Source organism: Neoarius graeffei, chromosome 17 (assembly GCF_027579695.1).
Source record: "Neoarius graeffei isolate fNeoGra1 chromosome 17, fNeoGra1.pri, whole genome shotgun sequence".
In the NCBI taxonomy this organism is placed as follows: Eukaryota; Metazoa; Chordata; class Actinopteri; order Siluriformes; family Ariidae; genus Neoarius; species Neoarius graeffei.
In genome coordinates, this window is record NC_083585.1 from 47,696,634 (window position 1) to 47,724,242 (window position 27,609).

The 27,609-nt window shown below is 44.1% G+C and overlaps 1 protein-coding gene across 1 annotated transcript in view; it reads right to left on the reverse strand.

Moving 5' to 3' along the window:
• kirrel3l (kirre like nephrin family adhesion molecule 3, like) overlaps positions 1-27,609 on the reverse strand; it is an 82,697-nt gene that overhangs the window by 11,678 nt on the left and 43,410 nt on the right. The window contains exons 2-11 of the mRNA XM_060897685.1: positions 21,329-21,481; positions 16,146-16,295; positions 13,063-13,220; positions 11,230-11,380; positions 11,015-11,120; positions 8,498-8,646; positions 7,999-8,126; positions 6,470-6,596; positions 3,978-4,078; positions 259-457 (exon numbers count right to left, since the gene is read on the reverse strand). Coding sequence (XP_060753668.1) covers positions 259-457; positions 3,978-4,078; positions 6,470-6,596; positions 7,999-8,126; positions 8,498-8,646; positions 11,015-11,120; positions 11,230-11,380; positions 13,063-13,220; positions 16,146-16,295; positions 21,329-21,481 — 1,422 coding nt within the window. The remainder of the gene's footprint in view (positions 1-258; positions 458-3,977; positions 4,079-6,469; positions 6,597-7,998; positions 8,127-8,497; positions 8,647-11,014; positions 11,121-11,229; positions 11,381-13,062; positions 13,221-16,145; positions 16,296-21,328; positions 21,482-27,609) is intronic.

The following is a 27,609-nucleotide window of genomic DNA, read 5'->3' on the forward strand; positions in this document are numbered from 1 at the left end:
TCCTAATTGCTCCCCAGGATGCTCTGGGTATGTTGTATGTCACTCTGGATAACAGCGTCTGCTAAAAATGGTTTAGGAGCATCGCTACACATTCACTTTTATAATTAAAGTGAGGATATACTGTATGAATATGCATGAGTATGCACAGTGATTAAAAGATTGGCATAGCGCTTGCCTTCTTTCTTTCTGTTCTCCTCTCACCGAGTCCTGTGTTTTTTTTTTTTTGTTGTTTTTTTTCTTTGTTTCTTCCCCCCTCACCTTGTTCTTTGAGCATGACGAGCACCGTGCCCGTTCCGAAGCGGTTCCATGCAGTGCAGTTGTATCTCAGCTGGAAATCTTGAGCCAGCGTCTCGGACAGGACGAGGGACGACAAGACGCCGTGGTCGCTGGTCACCGTCTGCACCGAGAAACGGCCCGAGGATCCAGAGGACAAGCTCGTGTCCCCGAACGTCCACACCTGAGGTTAGACAGCACATAAAGCACATCATACTTCCATTTCGTATGTGAACATTAAAATCAAGGTTAATGAGTTAATTAGGTAGAGTTATAGCTTTTGATTATTATTCACTCCGCTTTGGGCGAAGTAGCGAACACTTATACTAATGAACTTTACCATTGTTTTTAGCTCTGCAGCATTGTCCATTTTTACAGATATCAGGGTCATGCAATGTCAAAAAGTGAACAAACCTCGAAAAGGTGATGATACACGGGGAAACTTTTTGGGCAGTGTTGCCGGGCAATTGCACGTCGACACTTTCCCGTTGAGACCGGGGAACATGATTTCTATCTGAACGATTTTGATCATTTTGGGCAACTTTTTATTAAAGGTCCCATGGCATGAAATTTTCACTTTCTGAGGTTTTTTTTAACGTTAAAATGAGTTCCTCTGACCTTCTTAAGTCACCCCAGTGGCTAGAAATTTCATAATGTGTAAACCAAACTATGCCCAACATTTGAGAATGGCGCGTCAAAACGGCGCGTTGATAAGCTCTTCCCTTTACTACGTCAGCAAGGGAGATGATCCCCACGCCCCCCTCCGGATTCCCACCCACTGTATGGATTGCCCCGCCCAGTTGTAGTGAGGAGACCATAGAGGACACAACAACATGGCATCACCTAAGCGAGCGAAACATGGAAATTGCGCTGTACATGGATGTGACAACACAGAAAAGAGTCTGTTTTTACTGCCGACGGGAGAGCCCCTGAAGACGCAGTGGCTTAATTTTATTTACTCCAATAATACGCCGTCGAGTCTACCTAAGACGGTGTATGTTTGTCGGAAGCATTTTCCTGAGGAATGTTTCCACAACTTGGGACAGTACAGGGCAGGTTTTGCACATCAACTGTCACTGAAGCCTGGGTCCGTACCAAGCATCCCTGCCGCATCAGCCACAAACACCGAACAAGTAAGTGTATAACTGTTAAGTCGTTTTGCCGTGTTTTAAAATCGGTGCGTTAGCCTAGCAATGGCTACATTAGCTGTGCGGCTAACCGCTTCCTGCAGTTAGCCAGGTAATCTGCGCTACAAAACTAAAGAGCATGCAGCATGCTCTGTTAAACTGAGTTTAGTCTGGAAATTGACTGTAACTTATGAGCTTATGTTTGACTATTGCTCCACAATGCATGTCTTCTGTTGGATAAGCGATATGTTGCTGTAGTTGCTGCTTCTATCCTCTTTGGTTATGGAGTGCGTGTTCAAGCCTAGGGTATTATACGTTCGTAAACTACCACTCCGAACACTCTCACTCTCTGTTCTCGGCGTCACGTTGAGTTTACGAAAGGAGTTCGAGGGAGAACGGGGTTTTGTCTTAGCAGCGTGGCTACAGGCGCTGATAGCAGCGAGTATGTGTGCGCGTGCGCAGCTTGGTCAAGCCCCTCCCCCTCCCCCCATGGCCCACCCCCACCCTCTACCCTTCCCCGCCTCCTGCTTCTCATTAGCAAAACGACGCACTGGGAAAAGCGCTGAAATGGGGCTTTCTCCCAGGAGGCTATATTTACATGCCGAGGGTTCATTTCGAGAAAGGCTGCGGATATAACATCCGGAAACCTCCACGATCCCGTTTAAAGCATCAACAAACCACCATGCCATGGGCCCTTTAAGATCATCCAATCAGAGTGCTAGCAGCGAATCACATGACCACCTGAGAGCTTCTGAAATTTTCAACAAAGATAGCGGCATCTCCAGCAGTAGCGCGAAGAAAACGACAGACAACTTGTATCTTTTTATGCCAGTAAGTTATGTGGTGAATTTACCTCCTCAAACGCTTAGAAAACCAACAAAAATCTAATTTTATGTGCTCAGGTTGTAATTAAGACATCGATTTTTTTTTCGGCTAAGTTTAAACCGCTGTTAGCTAACCACCTCTCCATAGAGATTGAATGGGATTTAGCTAACTTGCAGTGGTTTTTGCGAACATAGTTAGCTGAAAGTTATTGGTAGATATGTACCGGTAGGGATGACGTTTGCTCTCTTGTGCCAAGTGAAAAGTCATGGGAAGCTCGTGATTATTATAATTATTATGTGAGTTGTAATAGAGATTGTTACCCCATGTATCATCACCTTTCCATCCATTTTGGGATATCACTACAGTGACATTGCCGCTCTTTGACGGCTGAAGCCATCAGTCTCTAGGGATCATTACAGTACTGGTTTCCCGTTGCCCTTTACTAGATTATTATTGAGGTTTTCTCCTCTCAACCATTCACACCTATGGAAAATTTAGAGCCACCAATTAGCCTAACCTGCATGTCTTTGGACTGTGGGGGAAACCGGGACACCCAGAGGAAACCCATACAGACACGGGGAGAACATGCAAACCCCACACAGACAGGCCCCTGTCAACCGCTGGGCTCAAACCCAGAACCTTCTTGCTGTGAGGCGACAGTGCTAACCACTACACCACCGTACCGCCATCATCACCTTTTACTTGAGCAAAATAAAGGCTGAAGCCAAGACGAAAGTGCCAGCTGCAAATGGTTCAGTGTCCATCTTTGCGATGTCTGTCTCCCTGGCGATAGATTTGCTCTTATCTGATTGGTTGTTGCCAATTACCTGTTGCCCTAATTAGCTGCCCTGTGTCTCACCTGGTTGCCCGTTGCCGGCAATATTGCCCAAAACGTTGCCTCGTGTATATCATCACCTTTAGTCTGTTGGAGTTACTGAACAACTTGATTACTTTGGAGTGAGTGTGTGATGATTGATTTGACTGATTGATTTTAAAGGTTAGAGCTCATTGTACAAAACTGGAGAAAAAAAAAAAGCTCACTAGACATATCTTGGCTGATGGACTACTTTCGAGGCAAAGGGGAAATTGTGTAAATTAGATTTTTTGCCAAAGAGACAGGAAGCTCTTTATCAGGAGATTAAGCGAGACTCTCAAAGTGAGATCTCTCTCTCTCGCTCACTTTTATGCTCTATCCATCCGTCTTGGCCTGTATTTCTCCTTTCACCGTCTGTTTCTCTTTCTTACTGTTATTGTTCCTTTCTTCACTGTGAATCACATCCATCATTCATCCTCCTTCTAGTCATGCTCTCTCTCTCTCTTATTCTATCTCTCTCCACCACCGACTCTAATTATGCTGCAGTGGCAGGAGGTGAACGAGAGAAAGTGACCTCTTCGTCTAGCAACATGCAACGGATTCGGACGTGCGTATGTGTGTTTGGTTGGAGAAGGGGTGGTGTGTGTGGGCGGGGGTTGGTGTATGTGTGAGTGCAATGCACAAAACAGAATCGGACAGTGAAAGGGAAAGAACATAGAAGAGTTTCACTTTGGATCTTGCCAGGAGGTTGAATCCTGCCATGTGATGTCCACACGGGCAACACTATACCTCACACACCTCACGTCTACACTCACACATACAGGAAGAAGAATTAAACAGACTCTGCATAGAGGAAAAGCATGTCAAGGCTGTGTGAGAGTAAGATGCCTAACAAGCACACAGACAGGGTGCGCACACACACTGGGAGACGAACTCACTATTTTGTCAGGAGGAGGGCTGCTGCCCACCAGACACTCTAGCTTTCCTTTGGCGTGTTTGACAGCCTGCTGCGTAGCCTCGGCCGTGATGATGGGTGGACCTGGAGAGATGGAGAGAGAGACAGAGAGTGGGAGAGATGATAAGAGACAGGGTGTAGGCAAAAGTTTGTACCAGTGTGAAACAACCACAGAAAAGGGATGTGTGTGTTTACACACATAAAAACACAAGCATCTCTGAGCTTCCAGTCTCATGACCTAGAAGTGGGCGTGTCTGAGGCCAAGTTTACATTAGACCGTATCTGTCTCGTTTTCTTCGCGGATGCACTGTCCGTTCACATTAAAACGCCGGGAAACGGGAATCCGCCAGGGCCCACGTATTCAACCCAGTTCGTATCTGATCCGGTGATGTGTAAACATTGAGGATACGCGGATACGCTGTGCTGAGCTCTAGCTGACGTCGTCATTGGACAACGTCACTGTGACATCCACCTTCCTGATTCGCTGGCGTTGGTCATGTGACGGGACTGCTGAAAAACGGCACGGACTTCCGCCTTGTATCACCTTTCATTAAAGAGTATAAAAGTATGAAAATACTGCAAATACTGATGCAAATACTGCCCATTGTGTAGTTATGATTGTCTTTAGGCTTGCCATCCTTCCACTTGCAAGTGGTAAGTGACTTGCGCATGCCCGATATGCACTGAGATCACACACACAGCGGCTCAGTCCCGAATCACTGCTCGTGTGCTTCACTCGCGCGCTCTGTGAGCTGCGCAGGGCCGGGGAGTGCGCACCCTCCGGAGGGCACTCGCTGTTCAGGGCGGAGTGATTTGGAGCGCAGGATGCCTGCGGAGCCGAGCCGCTGAGGAGAAATTTACACATTACATTTCAACTTACGTGCCGTCTAATTAGTCATGTGATTAGCGTATCCATGTATTGGCGTTGCTGTGTGCACGCTAATCGTTTTTAAAAACATTAATCTGATGATCCGCTGATACGGTCTAATGTAAACCCTACCTGAAACAGAAGGTATCTGTCTGTGCTGTCTCATGAGTCAGTATCTGTTAGAACGGGGTTTTTTTTTTTTCATTTTTAAGATGCACTTTGAAAGCAGGAATACATCGTTGCCAAGATATCGAGTCAGCTCCAGAATTATTGGCACCCTTCCTGAAAAGTGATCAAAAACGAATAACACCCAGAAGGATATCCATTTTGAGCTGGAAATGAACCTGTTTTGGATTTAAATACCCTTGTGTGTCAGATAATTCATGTCATCAATCTTCATAAAAGCCCTTCAATTACTAGCCACAAGCCAAAGCATCAATAGTTTATACGTAGTGGCTAGGACATGTCCCCAGTAGGCTGTTTTGTGGCTGATGCAGGAGTACCAACAAGACAAAGAGTGCTAAGAAAACCCTAGTGGGAAGAAGGAGAAGAAAGGGGGGAAAAAAAAACGAAACCAGAATTTTACCACAAAACCCTCGTTATGGTTTATCATGCTAACAACTTCTCATCTCATCTCATTATCTGTAGCCGCTTTATCCTGTTCTACAGGGTCGCAGGCGAGCTGGAGCCTATCCCAGCTGACTACGGGTGAAAGGCGGGGTACACCCTGGACAAGTCGCCAGGTCATCACAGGGCTGACACATAGACACAGACAACCATTCACACTCACATTCACACCTACGGTCAATTTAGAGTCACCAGTTAACCTAACCTGCATGTCTTTGGACTGTGGGGGAAACCGGAGCACCCGGAGGAAACCCATGCGGACACAGGGAGAACATGCAAACTCCGCACAGAAAGGCCCTCGCCGGCCCCGGGGCTCGAACCCGGACCTTCTTGCTGTGAGGCGACAGTGCTAAACCACTACATCACCATGCCGCCCTGCTAACAACTTGTGTAATAAATATCCCACTGTACGTACAGTGAGTTTACAGGTCAAAATTCCCCTAGAAGTTGCTGCGAAGGCAAATTAACTAATACCAGAAACAAACATGTATCTTTCGCACTCCTTTCTCCTTCAGTGAACTGGATTTTCCACTGGGTGAATTTTAGTACTATTAGGTCTGATGTCTTTCTGAAAAAGCTGAAAAGTGTAGTTTCCGGGTGGTTTGACGATCACCATAGCAACAGGTCAAAATTTGTAAATGGTAGATATTTCCACTTTTGATATCTCATAGCTAATCTATGAACTTATTTGATGGAACAGCTAAGAAAGTGTCTTTGAATGCTGCTTGTTTCCTGTTTACTCAGAAGGGTGTGTGTGTGTCTGAAACAGGGGCTGGATGGAATCAGAAGTGCGTGTCTGAGAAGGCAGATGTGAAATAATGACTTTGAAAGACTGAAATAGCCAGTACAGAAAATAGCTGTTTCTGACGTCCACATTCATTTACGCTCTCGAAATAACTTTAATGTGTAGTTTGAGACCTGATAGACGGACAGGGAGGAGGAGGGCGAAAAAGAGAGCGAGAAAGAAAGAGAGACGTTACCGTTTACAGTGAGTGTGACGTCTCTTTCAGCCACACCAATCCTTGGGACGATGGCTTTACAGGTGTACGTCCCGGCGTCTTCTTGAGTCACGGCCTTGAGGTGCAGTGTGTTGCTGTTACTGAGCACCTGCCATTCAGAAGGAGCTGCCATTAGTGATGCTATGAGAATAGTTGACACACCTCGAGCTACTGTGCATTATTACTTCGAGCTTTTTTGATGCTTTGTTGGGAAAGACGAGCAGAAGCCACGCCCATTTCATGTAGACTGGCAGGCACGGAGACCACGCCTACTTCACGTGGACTGACAATACAATACAGTCGCTCGTTTTTATTCAACTAAATCTGGGCCAAATCTGCAGCTATGAATCGAAAAGAGCTCTCGAGGCGATTGTCTAATATCGTTATAATTATCTACATGCAAAATTCCTCCATTTGGACACTCGTTGCACGAACATTTTTATCCCAACATCATTATTTCCGTCGGATGTGCACGATCCAATTGAGAAAACAAATAGCCTACTGTTTATTTCAGTCAGCAGCGCAGCCCTGCGAGGCAATCGTCGCCATAATCGTCTCTTCACTCTAGAGCTGCTAATACCGAGGGGAGAGCTGTGACTGGAGCTGTAATTTCGCCTGCCGCCGTCTTAATTACAGTCTAAAGCGTGCCGGCCTCAGTCCTTAGAGCCAGCACACTTCTAATTAAACCTAGCTGTGTTCCCCCCTCCCCTCCCCCCCCAGAGCGGGCTCGATTCCTAGCGGGCGCCATCTCTCACCAAGCGTTCTGGCCTCCGGTGTGTGAGCATCGCATGCTATGGTACCTCGTTAACCCCCTCCTCCCCTCTCATCCCTGCCCAACCCTGCTGCACTCTGATTAATCCGTTTAGAACTCCCCTTGATTTTTCACTCGCAGACGCTCATCGAATTAGCCAATTAATCCGGATCCAGTGGCAATGAACCAAACACACCCAAGGATGAGATGATCCCTGCGCTTGTACAGGACAGACAGATGGAGGAGGTGTAGCGCTGAAATTAACCGAGCGCTCCACTGCAGCCTCTTTACCCCCACCTCACCTCACCTCACATCCCTTTTTAGTTTTGTTCCTTGGTTGCTTTCTTGAGCTCTTTGCAAAATCTTATTAGCCGGCATAAGAGTTGTTCCCGGGAGATATTTGGCTGATGTGTGATGCACAGGATCTACAGCAAGCTCAAAATACCAGAGCTGGCTGACGATCAGCACGCTCGCTCACTCGCTTCTAAAGACGTCGCAAGGATAATGCCCAAGATAGCAGCAATTTGCTACACACTCTTTTATGAAACTCATCACCCCATTCTGAAGGGGATCAGCTGCCATTAGCTTAGTGTTTTCTTCTAAAGCTTCACATCATGAATCAATACAGACTGTCATCGCAACTCTGTTATTAGTCGTCAAACAGACGTACGTTGTTTCGGCGTTTAAAAGACGAACGATGAACAGCTTTTTCAGCATTAGGATGAAATAAGCAAAGTGATATACGAGAAGGTAGTATTACCACGCTGGAGCCCTCTTTGGTCCACGCCAGGGTGAGTGGAGGGTTGCCGGTCCAGGCGCAGGTGAAGGCCGCGTCCATGCCTGTGTCCACCGTCTGCGGCTTAGGCTCCGATAACAACCTGGGACCGACTACAGAGAGAACAAGACAGAGTTCCAGTTCCATTAAAAAAACACACACAATTATAGCACGAAACATGTGTCCCTAATGAAAACGTCTTCTGAGAATGCAGCTTTTGATGCAATCTGCCTGGACATGCAGGTTTAGCGAAACCTGCTATATTCAAGCTTTGATACATCACTGGTGCCAACAGCGCTGAAAATTCAACTTTGAAATCAAGAGGCTAACTGGAGAGGATCTCAAGTACACCCAGCTGGCTATTTGAAAAAGAAAACAGCCTTATCAAAGGAATATGTGATTCTGAAAATGACATTTGCATAATTGTTTTTGTTTGCAGTAGACATGTTGAGTGTGATAAGACATTGGTTGTGTGGGCACATACACTGCACGTCCACCAGTGTGCTGACGTTAGTGCTTCCCACAGAGTTGGACACCTCGCAGGACACCGGGTCTGTGAAATATGAGTAGTCCACCGTCACCTCCAGATTGTCCCCTTTGGCCTCTGGGATAGGGACGCCACCTTTTGACCACCTATTGGAGCAGAGACAGGTAACGTCTTAAAGGAGAACTGAATGTAAATTTTTTTTATCATCAAAATTCTATTTATCTAATTTTATTAAATATCGGAATGCATTGTTGATAGCTATTTTGTCGCTGCTATAGCAAGTTACGAGTGTTTGAAATACGCTATGTAATATATCAGTCCATATGTCAAAGCAACGGCCGTAAACGAGATTCGTCGAGACCTGTGCGAGACATCGTAGGACGGAAGTAAAATGTACAGCGGAAAATCAAAGTGGTCAACATCTGCCAGCGTTGTCAAAAGACGTGCGCGCCCTCTTTCGAATGCTGACGTAATCAAGCTGGAAGTTTTGTTTGTTTTGATAGAAATCAGGAAAGTAGGCAGTAATCGTCATTTAAACTCGTTTTTGTGCAATACTTCGTTTGGAAAACAGTTTTCAAAATGGCAGCACTGACACCTGGCTGACACTTCACGTTTCGAAGTCTCGCACAAGTCTCGTGAAGATCGCGCGGATAAGCGACGCCTGCTGTGGACCAAACGAACTAAATTCAACACGGCTAAAAACCGAATAGGCCGATAAGTATCATATTTAATCGCAATTAGTTACCAATATGAGTCACGATATAAGGCTACTAAAACCGAAAACGTAATTGAACACGTTAAGAAATAAAGCAAGTTAAAAATGACTTCAGTTCTCCTTTAGTGATGATACAGCTTTATTTTAAACACAAAGATAAGACTGGAAATGTTTTATTCGGTCAGTACTGAAATACGAATGTAGGTTTTTATAATTGTTTTATTAACTGGCAGGCTTTTTTTTTTTTTTTTGGTTGTGTGTGTGAAATTTTTGTATGAAATACTGTAGATTTCTGAATCCTACATCCTAATGAGCAAACTGAAAGTCAACCATATGATTTTGGCCTTCACTGGTGAACAAGTGCTGAACAGTAATCCAAATCCTCTCTGTGACTTTATTCCAGTCTTGCTCTGATAAAACACTAATCTGGGATTATGCACTCTCTCTCTCTCTCTCTCTCTCTCTCTCTCACACATGCATGTTCTTGATTCTAAGACTACGTTCAGACTGCACCCTGAAACGACCCATATCCGATTTTTTTTGCCCATATGCGACCTGTATCCGATTTGTTATTGACAATCTGAACGACACAGATCCGATTTTTTCACATGCGACCCAGGCCGCTTGGATATGTGGTCCTAAATCCGATGCATATCCGTTATTTTCACATGCGACTGCAGTCTGACCGGACAGGTCGCATTCATGCCACCTACACGTCATCAACAAGAGACAAATGTCACTATTCTGCGTTGGCTAATCCCGCCTCTTTGGTGGAAAACAACAACATTTGTACAGTTTTCAGAATTTAAATAGACTTTTATAGAATTGATCAAGCTAATGGTGGATTTGGTAGGGACCTGGATGTTAAACCATCCTGTATTACAAGATTATAAGATTGTTCTGGAAATTTCCAGTAATTTGACACCTTCGGTCTCATTAGTCTGCTGCCCACATTAATCAGATTATTGTGTGAGTTCCGCCGCCGCCACAAAAACCACATCGCCAGGTCTCGCCTCATCTCCATGCTTTACTTGCAAACTTGAAGAGTGCGCTTTTTTTTTGTTTACGTATTACGTAGATGTGCTTATTACGTGTCAATTTGCGCATGCGGGACACTTTTGAGTCGTTTTCCGTTCATATTGGAGATCGCATACAAGTCTCATATAATTGGTAATGTGAACGGCCTAACAAAAAAATCGGATATGGGTCGTTTCAGGTTGCAGTCTGAACGTAGTGTATGATCCCTGTTCTTGGCTGCAGGAGTGGAACCCAATGTGGTCTTCTGCTGTTGCATGCTGAGATGCTTTTCTGCTCACCACGGTCATAGAGAGTGATTATATGAGTTGCTATATCCTTCCTGGCAGCTGGACCTCTCTTATCAAGAAGACGTTTGTTTCCACCCACAGAACTGTCGCTCACTCGATGTTTTTTTTTTTTTCGCACCATTCTGTGTAAACTCTAGAGACTGTTGTGTGTGTGTGTGTGTGTGTGTGTGTGTGTGTGTGTGTGAAAACACCAGATCAGCAGTTTCTGAAATACTCAAACCAGTCCATCTGGCTCAAACCAACACCCATGCCACAGTGAAAGTAAGTCACACTTTTGAGACCACATTTTTCCCGTTCTCATGTTTGAAGTGAACATTAATTAACTGAAGCTCTTGATTTGTACAGTATCGGCATCATTTTATGCATCAAGGGATCGTCTGATTAGAGAACTGCATCAAACAGCAGGTGGATGGGTGTTCCTGGTAAAGTGGCCGGTGATTGTGTATGTGTAATATATTATTTATTTATTTTTACCTGTAGCCGGTGATCTCCGGGCTGGCAGAGGCTGAGCAGATGAACAGCACTTTGGTTCCCTCCATTACGGTCTGAGGCTGGACGGACAGAGTGACAGATGGAGGATCTACAAACAGAACAGTTCCATGTTACGCCTGATCCCAAATGCAACGCACGACACTTTTTTTTTTGTTGTGGTTTGATTTGATTTTGCAAAGAATCCTTCGAGCACTTACGTTGAACATTGATGGTGATGGAAGTCTGGCGTCCGGCCGGGGCTGCTGGGTTTAGGACCCTGCAGGTGTAGGTCCGACCCGAATCGCGGTCATCAGGCACTAGGGGCAACAGGCTGACCGCCATCTCCCTCTTCCCGTCCTCCATCAGAGTCTAAAGGAAAATGCGATGAGACAAATGGTCAGTATAGAACAAGGCAAGCGCAATGATTTCCTCTGTGCCTGTCAGTCCCAGGACAGGCGATGTAGCCTCTGTGCCTGTCAGTTCCACTAGAGTGGGCGTGGCCTTTGTCAGAGAGTCGTGTGATTGAGGCGTGTCTTTGCCTGTGAGTGAGTCTCAGTAAATCTGGCACTTTTTTCAATCAAAACTGACCTCCTTTAAATTGTAGGATATTGAATCACTGGCTATTATGGGTGTATTCTCTATGCCAGATTTTTGAGTGTGTATAGAATGAAGACACATACCATTGTCTTTACGTCACTCTTCAAATGGGAAGGATTCAAAGAAGATCCAATTACCCCATTTATCACGTTAGACTTCCCTAAACACTCTTCGATCTCGGCTTTAATGCCATCTCTGTGTGTTGCAGTGTTGAGCGGGATTAGAGCTGGCTTTCCCTCAGCGTGGCAGGTGAGTGTGTGTGTTTAATGATGCCATTTTGCTGCATGCACATTTTTTTCCTGGCGAGCCCTCGATCAGCTCTTCCTGCTCCTCATCATCTCTTAAATCTGCTTATTGCGCTTGGCTCGATCGATTCAGCTAAGTGGGGAGAGGAGCACGAGTTTTGGCAGGGGGCAGCTTTCTGGGTGCGGTGTTAAGACAGTGCAGGGGCATTCTGGGAAATCAGGAGGAGGTGGTGCGGGGGCATTATGGGAAGCTGAGGGGCGGCAAATCGATGCATGAACCCGCTCTCTGGCAGACACACCTCTGGTTCACTTAGAGCATTTTTACACTAGATTGAATCGCAACACTGCTTGTCGACACCCTTTCACTTCATCTCCATCTTTTAAAAAAAAAAAAAAAAAGAGTCCGTTATCCATTTTTTTTCTGCTTACTCTTCACTTTTTTGCTCTTCTTTGTCTCTTCACCAGTCCTTCTTTGCTCTCCTTCTGTCACTCATCCCTCACTCTGGATCACTCGAACAAGCATCTTTTACCTTCTATCTCTTCTTCTGGTGTTGCATCTGTCTGTTTTATCTTTTTTTTTTTTTTAAATCTCTCTTCTCTGCTTCCCTGCAGCTCCCGCCCTCTTAAGCGTGCAGTTTACTGTCATTTAGCGTGGTCAGAGAGCATGACAAATGTGACACTTTCATGCCCGTTCACGCTCTGCCGAGTTCTCCATTGTGTTTCGGCATTGTCGACGCCGAATTCTCGCTCTCTTGCTCTTTCTCTCACTCTCTTTGCTTTCCTTCTCCCCCTCCCTCTCGCTTGCACTCTCTCTTTCTCTGTGCACAAACTCTGCTGTATCGGACGCTTATGCCTGTCTGCGCTTCAACATGCTCCATTTATGCTGGAGTGCCAGAACATCGGAGGGGGTGTATGTGAGACAGAAGGATTATTTATAAAGAATAAAAGGGAAGAAGTGGGACTGGGGGAAGAGCATGGGGGTCGTGATGACACAAGGATGGAATGAGTGCAACCGAAGGAGACCGAGAAGCAAAAAGACTCACACCTCAGTGACAGAAATGCATTACAGCAGCAGAAAGAACGAGAGCAAAAAAATGAATATTTGATCTTAGAACTTTTTAGGCTGGAGGTGAGAAAAACAGAACAGGGGAAGGAAAAAAAAAAGAAGCTGAGGAAAAAGAGCCAAGTTGTGACCGGGTGCATGCTCACCTTTGAGTAGATTGCAGTGTGCATGACCTCTCCATCCCTGTACCAGGTGATCTCAGCTGCAGGCTTGGCTCCAGATGCCCGACATGTCAGGTTATGAGGAGTGTGAGCTTTCAGACGCACAACAGGCCCTCCCTCGACCACGGGGTCCGAAGGTGGAACTGCATGAACACAATGTTAAACGGACATGGTCTTCCAAATACTGTAAATGTACGGTACAGTTTTCCCCTGAACTGAAAGCCATATTTGATGCTTAACTGGTATTCTGCATATCCTGTCCATTTGCATCATAGACAATTATTTGAGCAGTCAAACAAATCTTACAGACGTGTCAAAATTGACTCGAGTATCACAAGGACTTGGACTTGTCCATTTTGGCTACAACGAGTACAACATCCTTTGACACTGATGATGATATTCATCCTTCAGGGTCAAAGAGGACTATAAATGACTTCAATTTGGTGGGTGGCAGTTGTGGGTATGGAGGTGACCGATGAGGCCAATCTGGGCTTTGAAGGTATGCCCACATGTCGACGTTCCACATGCCAACGTTGAGTACCTTCACTATCTTTTTGTTGTATTTCGACCACTGAATGGGATCCCCACCAGCCGTGGTGTGCTGGCCAGGGTGATGTGAAGCAGGCTATGTTTGGTGCACCTTTTCTAGCCCCTTCCTCCATGGAGGTGAGCCCCTAAACAGGGCTGCTCAGATACCCAGGGGGCTGCCGAACTCTGCTGCTGCTTCATTCCAGCAGAGATCAACCCTATGCCCTGGGCCACCTGTGTGCAGGTTCGTGACTACAGCTTTCAGTGTTTTTGCACTTGCTGCTTCGCCACTTGCACTTGAATTTGAAGTCATGACTTGACCATGACTTGGATTAGAGTGAGGGAGAGTTGCATAGCCATCAGCCTCACTCTCTTGTCCTGACCTAACTGGGTCCAGGGGCAAGACAGAATCAAGACGGCTAGAGCTAGGCTGAGATGCAGGGGATGGCCAACAGTGTTCTACGTGTTGCACTGTGCCCTGATCACGCTCCACAAACACTTTGCTGGGTCCTCCTTCCTGCCCATTGAACCACCAGGTGGTGGCCTCTTCCATGCAGTCTGCTGAGTTCAGTCTTTGGTCATAACCCTGACCAGGGGGAGCGAGGGGTTGCTAGTACTTGCTCAAGGCACCACCCCAGGCTAGTGGAGGGAAGGAGATGCCTTACTACTCCATTGCATGACGGTCAAGGACGGCATATATATATATATATATATATATATATATATATATATATATATATATATATATAATGTGTGTGTATATGTATACACACAGATGCCGCCTTGTGAGGGTTAAACCTCTTCAATCTTTTACAAGTCCATGCTGTCAGCACCACAGATGCCTTCCTACCAAGCATTAGATTTTATCTGCATCTATAAAAACAGCGCATAAACCCGGCGCGTAGGCTACTTTGTGTAGTGATAGTGTTATATCAGGGCTCACATGCTGAGGCCTTTTTCCAGCAATGCTGGCAAAACATTCATCACTGGTGGCAGATATTTGACCTATATAGAGCGGACTGGCTCGGTAAATGGGCCGCGAGATTGAGTTCGGTGTGGAGGAAGGCTAAGTCTGTCTTTCTGCCCTTTTAACAGAGCCTTGCTTTGTTATTATGAATCTGTTTATGGCTCCCTTTGTGCGGCTCTGTTGCATCCAAATCAGTCATTAGTTCATTTATCTCTGCACACAAACATCTGAACAGAGCGTGCCATCAGGCATTACACACCGTCCCTCTTTCTAGTCTTTAAGCAAAGCCAATTTCTGGAGCTGCATCAGAATTGTCAGAGGTCTCTCCCTGGCTTTTGGCTGTACGCTAATGGGATCCGCGTGCTAGGTGATTTTAATTTCCACGCGGATTCCCTTGACTGCGCCCTCACCACTGACTCTTTTGACTGAGCTGGATTGCTTTGGTCTTATCTGGCCTGCATTGATTTGCACACGCATGCAAGCACATGCACTCGCGCCATTCCTGGGATTCATTTCCTCCTTTGTGACCGAGAACTTCGCCAAACTGTGTATGTGCACAAAGCCTGTTGTTGTGGGGATGCTGGAGCGCTTTTTTCCACCCCTTCTGTTTGTGTGTGTTTGCTTGCTTTTTTTTTTTTGAAGTAAGCAGCTTGAGAGAGGCGCGCCGGCCGTCTGAACTTCCACAAAGTGCGGCAGATTGAAGTGTGCGGTCAATAAACTTGTCCAATTACGCTTGCCTCGGTTTTCTCCATTCTGTCCATTGCATTTCTCATTAGAACAAACCCATTTTCTCTGCACAAGTCTCCATGCAAGTTGCAGCTGGCTGTGCAGCTGGACTTATTTCACTAGCCACACACACTCGGATTGTTGTTGGACTATTATACAAACGGCTGTGGGGAGTGGGGGTGGGGTGGGGTGGGGTGGATTACCCGAAGTGGCCTTGTTGATGTTCCGCTGTCACCCACAAGGTGTCACCGCTGTTGCAGTGTTGAAATCCCCAGCGAGGCCCCTCTGCCCACCCCAGCACTAAATGATCTACGGTGAATATGTAGATCATTCACATGGCGTTAGCGTAAAAGGCGCCCTGCGGTTGACAAATTTTGAGAGTCGCTTTGAAAAGTGCTAACTGTGCAGACTGTGACTTTTAACTGTGCATGCGAATCATCGGTGACTGCAGCAATCACATTATCTTAGCCTTTCACAGTGCTGATTACTGGTAGGAGAGAGAGAGAGAGAGAGAGAGAGACAGAGAAAGGGGGGTATTTTTCTTCCACAGCAACATCAACTCAGTTTTGCTTGGTTTTGAAAAAAAATACTGCCAGGGCATGATTTAAAATTGCAAATAAATTATGAAGTCATGACTTATAGGCTCGACGTGAGGAAGTGTTTATTCAGGAGAAACGCAAAGTTGCAGCGTTCCACATTTCAGGCAGTATTTAAAACGCTGCTAATGAAATTGGCTAGTATGAGGGAAGCTGTAATTCCTCCTACAGTTAATAATCAGTAGCTGGAGAGGCGTACTATGGAGAGTCTCTCTTTCTCTCTCTCTCGCTCACACACACTCGGTTCTTACCCAGGACAGTGAGTTTGGCTCGATGTGAGCGCAGTGCTGCTTGTGTGGCCTGGCATTCGTACACGGCATCATCGGCCAGCTCTGCCGATTCGATCACCAAGCTGTGCTCCCCTGATAGCGGATCTCCCATCAGGGAATAACGTGCCCAACCTGGCACAAAAGAAAAACAAAACACACAACACTGTCAGGGATAAGGGCTGGTCACCACACACACACACACACACACACAGGAAACCAGTGCAGAACCAGGGCTTCATCTGTACAGAGACACTATCAACTCCATGCACAGTGACGTCTTTAAATGTCAGCCCTCAGCAATTGATTCTCCACCTCGCCGAGACCAGACAGCTGAGATGATTAGACAAATTAAACGCTTGTTTGTGCTATGTGCAGTTTGTTTGCCTTTTCTGCTCCTTCACTCAATAAAGCGGCGCTATACTGAAAGGAGCCAATTACATTACTCTCTCCGATGCACACACATACACTCGGATACAGCCCATTGCCCTTAACCTGCCATATCTCCAATAAGGTTTGTGTCCTGCTCTATAATTGGGAGAATCTTGACAATGATGGAACAAGCCTGACTTTTATAAATGGACTCCTATAGTTTAGAGTGCAGCATGCAGAGTTTACATGCACGATTGTGGGCACTAGACGGCTCTCTGTGTGGCTTTGAGTGGCCTTGACTCTACCAATAAACGCTACTGCTGTATCTCACTTTTTTTTTTCCTTTTTTGTATGCCATTATATTATCTGGCAGCTTCACATTCAAGAGGCAATTTGCAATATTATATAACACTCTCAGAGGTAACCTTAATACTGTAAATCTATCAGGCATCTAAGGAATAAAACACAACGGAGTCTCACTTTTATAGGAAAATAATCAACAACACATGGGATGGTGTGATGTGGTGCGATGTTACAGGAACAGTCCACCGTACTTCCATAATGAAATATGCTCTTATCTGAATTGAGACGAGCTGCTCCGTACCTCTCCGAGCTTTGCGCGACCTCCCAGTCAGTCAGACGCGCTGTCACTCCTGTTAGCAATGTAGCTAGGCTCAGTATGGCCAATGGTATTTTTTGGGGCTGTAGTTAGATGCGACCAAACTCTTCCGCGTTTTTCCTGTTTACATAGGTTTATATGACCAGTGATATGAAACAAGTTCAGTTACACAAATTGAAACGTAGCGATTTTCTATGCTATGGAAAGTCCGCACTATAATGACAGGCGTACTAACACCTTCTGCGCGCTTCGGCAGCGCATTGATATCTGAGCTCCGTATCAATGCGCTGCCGAAGCGCGCAGAAGGTGTTAGTGTAACTAACGTTTCAATTTGTGTAACTGAACTTGTTTCATATCACTGGTCATATAAACCTATGTAAACAGGAAAAACGCGGAAGAGTTTGGTCGCATCTAACTACAGCCCCCAAAAATACCATTGGCCATACTGAGCCTAGCTACATTGCTAACAGGAGTGACAGCGCGTCTGACTGACTGGGAGGTCGCGCAAAGCTCGGAGAGGTACGGAGCAGCTCGTCTCAATTCAGATAAGAGCATATTTCATTATGGAAGTACGGTGGACTGTTCCTTTAAGTGGAGCTGCTGTTAGCACCCAAAAGTTGATTACTAGGATTGGGAACTGAAATTTGGTTCCAAATTAGAACCAAATAGATGATAATTTCATTTCAGTTCTGTGATAACCCTTTATAATTACAAACAAAAGCTACATATTTGCAAGGACATACAGTACTCATCAAAAGTTTGGACACACCTTCTAATTCAGTGTTTTTTCTTTATTTTTTATTATTTAAAGAGCACTTCATGTCTTTAAAGTAATGATGGATGTCGTTTCTCTTTACTTAATTGAGTGGTTCTTGATGTAAAACCAGGGCTGTGAAATAGAAATGACAAAATCCGAGGAAACAATTTTAGCAGGGGGTCTGGGGGGAGCAGTCATATGCTCGCGATCAAGCAGTGACAAGCAGCGCACGCGCAGAGAACTGTCAGTGTTCAGGACAGCAAAATGGCTAGCGGTCAGCGAAAAGCTGACAGAGAGTGCAGAGTTTTTAAAGAACAGTGGACCACCGATTATTTTTTCGTTCAGTGTAAGGACCGTGCAGTTTATCTTGTATGTAAAGAAAGTGTGTTGGTTTTCAAAGAATATAATCTGCGTCGTCACTACGAAACCTGCCACAAAGAGTATGCTAGTTTGCGAGGGCAAACAAGAGAAGACAGGATTCGGAGGATGAAATGCGGACTGGCTGCACAACAGAATGTATTCCTTCGCCAAACCCAGATCAACCAGGCTGCTGTCCGAGCTAGCTATAAGGTAGCTCACCTACTAGCTACCCATGGAAAGCCGTTTACTGATGGGGACTTTGTTAAAGTATGCATGCTTGCTGTGGCCAAGGAGGTGTGTCCCGACAAGAAGGATGCGCTCAACGCGGTGAGTCTCTCCGCACCTACTATAACCAGGCGAACCGAAGATTTGGGGGACAACGTGTATGACCAGTTGAATGAGAAAGCGTCAGAATTCGAGTTTTTTGCTTTGGCCATGGATGAGAGCAATGATGTGCAGGACACAGTACAACTGCTGTGATCTATTGATCTATTGCTCATATTATTATAATTTCACTGTTTTTTTTAAATGTATTTATTTTATAGGCCTATTTATTTTACCTTTATTAAGTGCTGCACACAATTATTATTAATATTATTAATAATATCAACAGGCCTACCTACAATTTATAATTTTCCACTCGCCTTTGCCAGTGTCAATCACCTCAACAAGGCAGATGTTTCTTACCTTGACAGCTTTGATGTTATTTGTATTACAAAATAAATAAATAAATGGAATATCTGTGGTATTTCAAATTAAAACAAAGTGTGAAGACTCGATTACTACTTTTGCAAACCACTAGTAAAGATAAAAAATATGTGCCAGGAATCAAGTGTTGATATAGTAGTGTGGATATAGTAGTGTGGATATAGTAGTGTGGATATAGTAGTGTGGATGGCTGTGCCAGGCTCGTAATCTCTACTACACAATGAGGCCTGCTGGTGGTCATACAGTATTTGTCTGGGTCATACAATTCTGTTATATAGCTGACCCGACCCCGGCCCCCCATCACAGTCAGGAACGACAATGTGGCCCCCAGAGAAAAAAAGTTTGGTGACCCCTGATCTAAAAGATAAACATATTTTGTTTTTTTTTAAACACATTTTTGTTCACCACATAATTCCACACGTTCCGTTTGTTATTTCACAGTTTTGCTGACTTCAGTATTGTACATTTTCTACAATGTAGAAAATACAAAATACAGAAAAACCTCTGAATGACTAGGGGTGTACAAACTTTTGACTGGTACTGTACTGGTATGTAACAATTATGTATATTCCGATTATACCCCCAAATTGATTACTTTTCCAATAACTACACATACTGCAGTATTTTTCTTCTTATACCACAGCAATTTGTAAATAATTATATTTGTAAAAATAATTCATTAATTTATTCACGATGCCATGCTTTTTTTTTTTTTTTTAATCCATTCATGGTTACACTTAATCTTCTGGAATGTCAATGAGACAACTAAGCTCCCGTTATCACTTATGTGAGCTTCATCAGCCTTGCTTTTTTTTTTCTCTCTATCTTGACGTTAATAAAACAAAAGAAAATGCAGAATATTATCTCATTCATCTCATTATCTCTAGCCGCTTTATCCTTCTACAGGGTCGCGGGCAAGCTGGAGCCTATCCCAGCTGACTACGGGCGAAAGGCGGGGTACACCCTGGACAAGTCGCCAGGTCATCACAGGGCTGACACATAGACACAGACAACCATTCACACTCACATTCACACCTACGGTCAATTTAGAGTCACCAGTTAACCTAACCTGCATGTCTTTGGACTGTGGGGGAAACCGGAGCACCCGGAGGAAACCCACGCGGACACGGGGAGAACATGCAAACTCCACACAGAAAGGCCCTCGCCGGCCCCGGGGCTCGAACCCAGGACCTTCTTGCTGTGAGGCGACAGCGCTAACCACTACACCACCGTGCCGCCGTTAACAAAAATAACAAAATAAATAAAAACAAAGTACAAAAGTCATTCCCATGATAGCAAACTTACTGTGTCAGCGAAATGCTGAAACTCAAAACTCCTTCCATAATAATGTGAAGTAAACATCTCTTCATGGAAAACTTAACTATATCAACAATTATTCTACATACAGGACACGTTTGGCAGCACGGTGGTGTAGTGGTTAGCGCTGTCGCCTCACAGCAAGAAGGTCCTGGGTTCGAGCCCCGTGGCCGGCGAGGGCCTTTCTGTGTGGAGTTTGCATGTTCTCCCCGTGTCCGTGTGGGTTTCCTCCGGGTGCTCCGGTTTCCCCCACAGTCCAAAGACATGCAGGTTAGGTTAACTGGTGACTCTAAATTGACCGTAGGTGTGAATGTGAGTGTGAATGGTTGTCTGTGTCTATGTGTCAGCCCTGTGATGACCTGGCGACTTGTCCAGGGTGTACCCCGCCTTTCGCCCGTAGTCAGCTGGGATAGGCTCCAGCTTGCCTGCGACCCTGTAGAACAGGATAAAGCGGCTAGAGATAATGAGATGAGATGACAGGACACGTTTTCAATGGAATAAAAACGTGTTCTATTCCCTTCTCGCAGGTTAGCATGCAATATTGTTAGCATATCGCTTATCCTACGTGTATTACATCACTCTACCCAGTGGAGAATGAGCATTGAATATGGTTTACGATAGTGCATGGTTGTCAAGATAACATGACGTCACATTTCGGAGACATAAAACTTCCGTGCTAGCAAGCGACTGACGATTTGTAAACAAACATGGGCGCCAGGTTTGCGTCATTAAATACGAAAGATTTTGAAAGAGAAAGACGCGTTGAACACCCGAAAGGAACGTGTTTGTATGACTCATCTTCGACTCGTTCAATATCATGCTAGCTGAATGGAATATATCTGATATACCACTCAAAGCCAGCCAATATTGTTTAATTATACTTTTTTCTTTGTGATTATGTGGCTCTGATTATATGGAGCATCCACCATGTAAGTCCTTGTAGTATACTATACATAGTATTTTAGAATGACTCTTTATGGAATACTGCTGTACCAATTTATACCCAGTTAGTAATGGCTGTTCTAAAGCTCTTACCAGGTAAATCCCGTTCTCCACCAAGTGCTAGGCCATCTTTAGTCCACTGCACCATGCCTCGGTATCCCACGATGACACACGGAAGCGTCACTGATTGGCCAGCCACTACAACCTGGTCCTGGGGCTGCTGGGAAAAGTAGGCCGCTTCAGTCGCTGTTGGAGGAACAGATACAGTTGATTAAAAATTGAAAAGATATAAACTTTTGAGTTCCACAAATTTCAAGATGACATAACACCCAATTAAGAAAAAAAAAAAGTTTCAACACGCAATGTCACTTTCAGTAGGCGTACAATTTAAACTAATTTAAACTCCAATTTGACTTAGCCAGTCCACTCTTGCACAAAAAAAGTTCAATAGGATCATAATACTATTGCCCTGAGGGTTTTTTTTTTCCCTCTCTTGTCTTGCCTGCTTCACTGATTCTGTCTTTTAGATGAGCTTGCTTGGCGATGGCTGCACCATGGGAAAGCCATGCCGATACTCTAGCTTCAGCATGATGGACTATCTGTCATGCTACTTGCACCGGCACTTTGAGGTCAGTGATTTTACAGGAGGAGAGGGACAGGCAGGCACAGAGCGCGTTACCATGTGAGAGCAGAATCAGCAAAAAAACCACACCGGCCCATCTGTATTCGCCATCGTCTGTCACCGGTACTGTGCTAGCATTAGCATCAATGAAACACATCAGCCATTACTCAAGGTCTGTGCTACAGGAGGGAGTCGCCTTTTTGCATCCAGCTAGCATGAGTTTGCCTTGTGGAAATGACTGCCTGGAGGATATAAGCGAAGCTGCAAAAGCCTGTCGTATATCATTGCGAAATGGCTTGCTCTACAGGGGGCTATCTGGTTGATGCTAACATGGCTCATGTTGCGTCATTCTCTCTCTCTCCTGGCTCAGGCTGAGACACATTTTGGTTTCCCGCGCTGAATGAGGAGGCTGGGTGTCAGCTGTTCATGACTTATTTAACTCTTTCCTCTGTCCATATGGCGGACTGATGGAGAGAGCGATGCCCTACTGAGCTGTGGAATCTGTAACTCTGTCCGTAACTCGGTTTGTAGGTGGGGGTGGTGTGCCTTTTGTATGAACCGATGTTAAACAATCAAAGTAGTGTTTGGCATCCCATGAGGGCCATCAGTTGTGTGCAATAAGAGAGAGACGGAGAGAGCGAGAGAGTGTAGGGTTGAAGGAAAGAAAGAGGGTGGGAGGGGGTAGCACCTGCTTTGAGTCCTGGCTGTACTGCTCGTGATCCTCTCGGTCTTCATCAGTCTTTTGTATTTCCTCCTCTCAAATTATAGATGTTCCCGATCCTCCAGTGAAATCACATTATAATACGTTTACTAAGCTAATTCTTATTTGTACTGAAGAAATACTGCTTCACACTGGGATGCTAAAAGGTTTTTTGGAAACGATTCTTTATAGAGCCCTGTAACAAAGGGTTTCCTTTTCTGAAAAGATCTCAAGTAGACCTTTACTCTAAACACGAACCTTCTCAGCTTCTGTCGCAGATCCCCTGTTGCAGTTCATCCACTCATGGTTATTTATATAAATGATTTAGCTGAAGGCAGCTCATTAGTCCAGAGAACCAGACAGTAGCTATAAGAGCTAAAGACCTGAGTTCAGAAAGGAGAGCATTTTCACAGACTGTTTCTCGACTTTCATTCTCTGATTAGCGAAGTGACAACACGACACTTTGTGTTTAAAAGGTCAACAATGGAAACAACAGGCTTAAAGATGAAAAGGACAGAAAAGACCGAGTCCCTGGTACTAGTCAAAAGTGATAACGTGACACGCCACTATAAAACAATAACCACTTTGAGTTTTCTTATTAATAGCCATGATATAATAATTATGATTCTGTCCACATTCACTGGATATGAGCAATCGTGCGCTCTGATTGGCTACTCTACTACTAGGATATCAGCTCATATATCGTGAGTAGAGAAAAACAAAATGGCAGAGCGTGTTGCTGAACCAACCGAGGATGAAATAAAAACTCTACTCGAAAACAAAACACACACAAAAAAGCAACAAAATATGGAATGAAAGTATTGGATGGTAAGAACATATCTTTTTTTTTTATTTTTCAAGAATTATCATCACATTTTTCACAAATTGCTCCCGTCATTTCACCGGTTTGTTTACATTCTTCATCTTTAAGCATTAAAATGTGTTAATTTTTTTTAGACTGGTTCAAAAGTTCAAAGAAGTTTTGAAAATTACAGAACTGAAATGTCCAAGGAAGAATTAAATAAATGTGTAAAGCTATTCTATACCTCGGCAAGACGGCACTTTCTGCAAAACAACAATGCTTAAGTCAATTCGTGGAGCCATCGATCGGTTTTTAAGAAGTCCGCCTGAGCGGAAATGATTTTGTTGGACGTTTTGTATAAAGTTTTTATTTATCAAATTTGCAAAAAATAAAAATGCTCCATTTCTCAAAATCCAGTGAATGTGGATAGAATAAAACAATTATTCCACTCAATCTTGTCGTACGTGGCTTATAGGACATGGGACATGGATTTTTTTTTCTGGGTATAATTATGTATAAAGGACATAAGAAATGCCATCTAAATCACTGCAGGGCGTCAAAAATGTGAAAATCATCACATTATTCAACTTTTTTATACATCAGCGTAAAACAATGATTCGTTAATTAGCTAGGTGGTCACGTGACCCGTGACGTCACAAAAACTTTCCAAGGAGCCAGCGCTTGGGAATCTAATGTAAACAGGTTACCGAAATGGACACCATCGACAGTGACATTCCCGATGTTTCACAGAGATGTGAAGTTAGACCCTATCAATTCGAACCGATAGCTGGAAATTCACATGAATATGGATCTTGTCTTTATTCTGATGGGTCAGATGATTCTGAGAGTGAGAGTTCATTCAATCCCCATGAAACTGAAAGCGGTCGGCTCAATAACACTTCCTGGTAAGTTAAAAACAATTCTGCTCAAAGGCTAATGATCTGTTGAAAGAAGTATTATTTTTGTATCATACATTGAAAGTTCATCATAGATCTAGCTAAAGTCCGTTGCAAGCTAGTTTTTTTTTGCTGATATTTTTCGAGATTGATTGAGATACAATGCTTCCAGAGTCCGAGATGAAAACATTCAAAATGGCGAAACGCCATCACACAGCCAACAACACTACGCCATTTGGCGAAAGAGATGAAAATTAAGAAAAGTTAAACAAACTTACCAACATAACATTTATTTAAATATCCATTAATGTTACACTGTAAAATATAATAAGTTGACTTTACTTAAAAAAAATATGCAAAGTCGTTGCCTCAAAAAAAGTAATTTATGTTGATTTAGATAAATTAGATTGGGTTAACTTATTTTTTGTGAGTTTGCAGTACTCAAATTAACTTAGATTAGTTTGATTACATTAACTTATTTATTGTGAGTTTGCAGTACTCATCTTATATAATTTTGATTACATTAACTTATTTATTTTAAGTTTACAGTACTCAAATCAATGGCTTTCAGATATCTTTTTTCATAAATTTAACTTAATATTCATGAATTGTGAAAGCTTAATTCTCTAGTTTTACTCATCCTTCATATTGAGGCCAATTTAACTTTAATTTTCTTGACCAAAGAGTTTTGCGAAAGACAATAGGACATGCTAATTTAATAAAAAAACAAACAAACACACAATACAAGGTAATGAGCCCCCAAACAAAATGAATGGTGAACACATTGGATTTACTTTGAAATTAACATTTATTTTAAATGCTAAACAACGCATCATTTAAGGCTCTGGAAACATGTTCCACTTTTGTTAATCCTGGTGCATGTGCTGAAAAGACCGCGCGTAGATGGGGCAGGTCTGCGCATGTCTAAACACAACGCCCAAAGGACTCTGGGACAATAAATTATATTTTCTAATTTAACTGAAGTGGAGTACACTAAGTTAAGCGTGTTCTCCAACTTGAAATTAGCAGTTATTTATTTAATATTAGTGTTGACAACAGGTTGATGATTTCTAAGTTTGATTCACTAATCATTTCTAATTAATTTGAATATTTGCATTTACAGTGTACAGGATTTCTTGACTGTCTCTACAGTTGCAGGAATGTTAGGTCCTGTATATTATGGCGCTATCACTGCCTCCATGAACCCGGCTATACGGCCTCTTAAATTTGGCTTGGCAATTAATATCGCTCAGTACCTGAGTATTAATGTTGAAAGAATCCTCAGTGAAATGGTCCGAACACAGTTTGTGGAGAAACAGTAGGTGCAAAGTTTTTTCTACGGCAGTAGTGAGCCCACACTTTCCTCAGCTTCGGGTCCTTGGGGAATGCAAAAAAACTTACTCCAGGGCATTTCCCATTGGAATTATTGCAACCATAAGCAGCACAATACACCATGATGTTCATCTCATCTCATCTCATCTCATTATCTCTAGCCGCTTTATCCTTCTACAGGGTCGCAGGCAAGCTGGAACCTATCCCAGCTGACTACGGGCGAAAGGCGGGGTACACCCTGGACAAGTCGCCAGGTCATCACAGGGCTGACACACAGACACAGACAACCATTCACACTCACATTCACACCTACGGTCAATTTAGAGTCACCAGTTAACCTAACCTGCATGTCTTTGGACTGTGGGGGAAACCGGAGCACCCGGAGGAAACCCACGCGGACACGGGGAGAACATGCAAACTCCACACAGAAAGGCCCTCGCCGGCCACGGGGCTCGAACCCAGGACCTTCTTGCTGTGAGGCGACAGCGCTAACCACTACACCACCGTGCCGCCCTACCATGATGTTCAATGTACGTTAAAGACTATAAAAACAATTTTCTTGTCATTCACTTCTCCATTCATCTACCTGCTTGTGCTGTGCCCGAAAGCTTTTGTGACGTATGATCACGTGACAGCGGCTCTTCCGGTTGTAAAATATGCATATTGGAGCTCGAGCAGAAATGCCATATAATCATCACGAATATAACGATTTTGCTGAATTTAATAGATGATTTTGTATTTGTTGATGCAATTAATTCATATTTTTAATGGAAAGAAACATATAGCGTGCATTTATGTTTCATGTCCCATGTCCTTTATAGCCGACTCGGCGCTACGTGCCTCATCGGCTGTCAACTCATGTATGACTCGATTTCATGGAGTAATTGTTAAATGTTTCAGCAGTATAAGCACTAAAACATTGAAAAAAAAAAAAAGATTGTTGCCATTGTCATGTTAGCTACTTATCCGTACCTTTTATAAGCAAAGAATTTTACATAATCGAATCGATTTTGCTAACGACGGAGAAAACGGACATGAAAGTTTCATGCCAAAATTATTGCTGTAAAGCTTTTTACGCCGTGATTTTCTCAACACTTGAGAGGGTTTCAGAGCTTGGTCAGTTTCACAGAAGATAAAACGTGTCAAAAGGATTATTTTTACCCAGTCCTTCGATTTCAACCAAAATGTTAGTTACTGCATTTTCCCATCGTAAGGCTCTTTTATTTGCTCCCTCATTCTTTCTAACCCCGACACACAGCAAACCCACACAGAGTGTCAATATGGCTGTTCCCTCACTGTGAGTTTCTCATCGCTGGAGCTCCCAAACCCCTACCGGATCCAGAAAGATGGCAACCAGCCGGAGGTAACAAATCCATTCAGAGACACAGAGAGTTTAGGCTTTAGAAGTTTAAAAGAAGTGGTGGGATGGGGATGAGGAGGAGGGGGATATTGGCACTCTTAGAAGAAAACAGCCTTCCTCTTGGTTTTGTTATTCCTCTCCCTCCCTCGTTTTTACTGTGTGGTTAAATAGTAGACTGGAGGATAAAGCCAGGTCCATTCACTGTGCCCTAAGCCCACTCAAACCCCTAGCTCTAGGGTTAGGGTGTTTAAACAGAGGGGGTGAAATCAGGGCAACATACGGCGTCCAGAGCCGAGCCATTGTCCTCCTGTCCCTCGCTTTTAATAGGCCTCTTCATTTCCAATCAATCCTGCTAAATGCAAGTTTAATAGCTTTTCAATAGCGGTTTCCCCCACCCCTCTAGAGAGAACTGGATTTTCTCCCCATTCTCTCTCTCTCTCTCCATCTTGTGTTTTTTTTTTTGCTCGCTCTCTTTCACTCAGTCATTCCCGTGGCTTCTTTTTCTCGCCAGTCAAAAGGGGCTTCCGAGCTTAGCTGACAGTGTTTGGGCCGCACTCAATTATCCAGTCCATCGACGGGCGCTGCAAGGAACCCCCTCCCCTCCAACTGCCACCAACACACACGTACCACTATACTTCCATCTCTGTCTTTCTCTGGCTCTT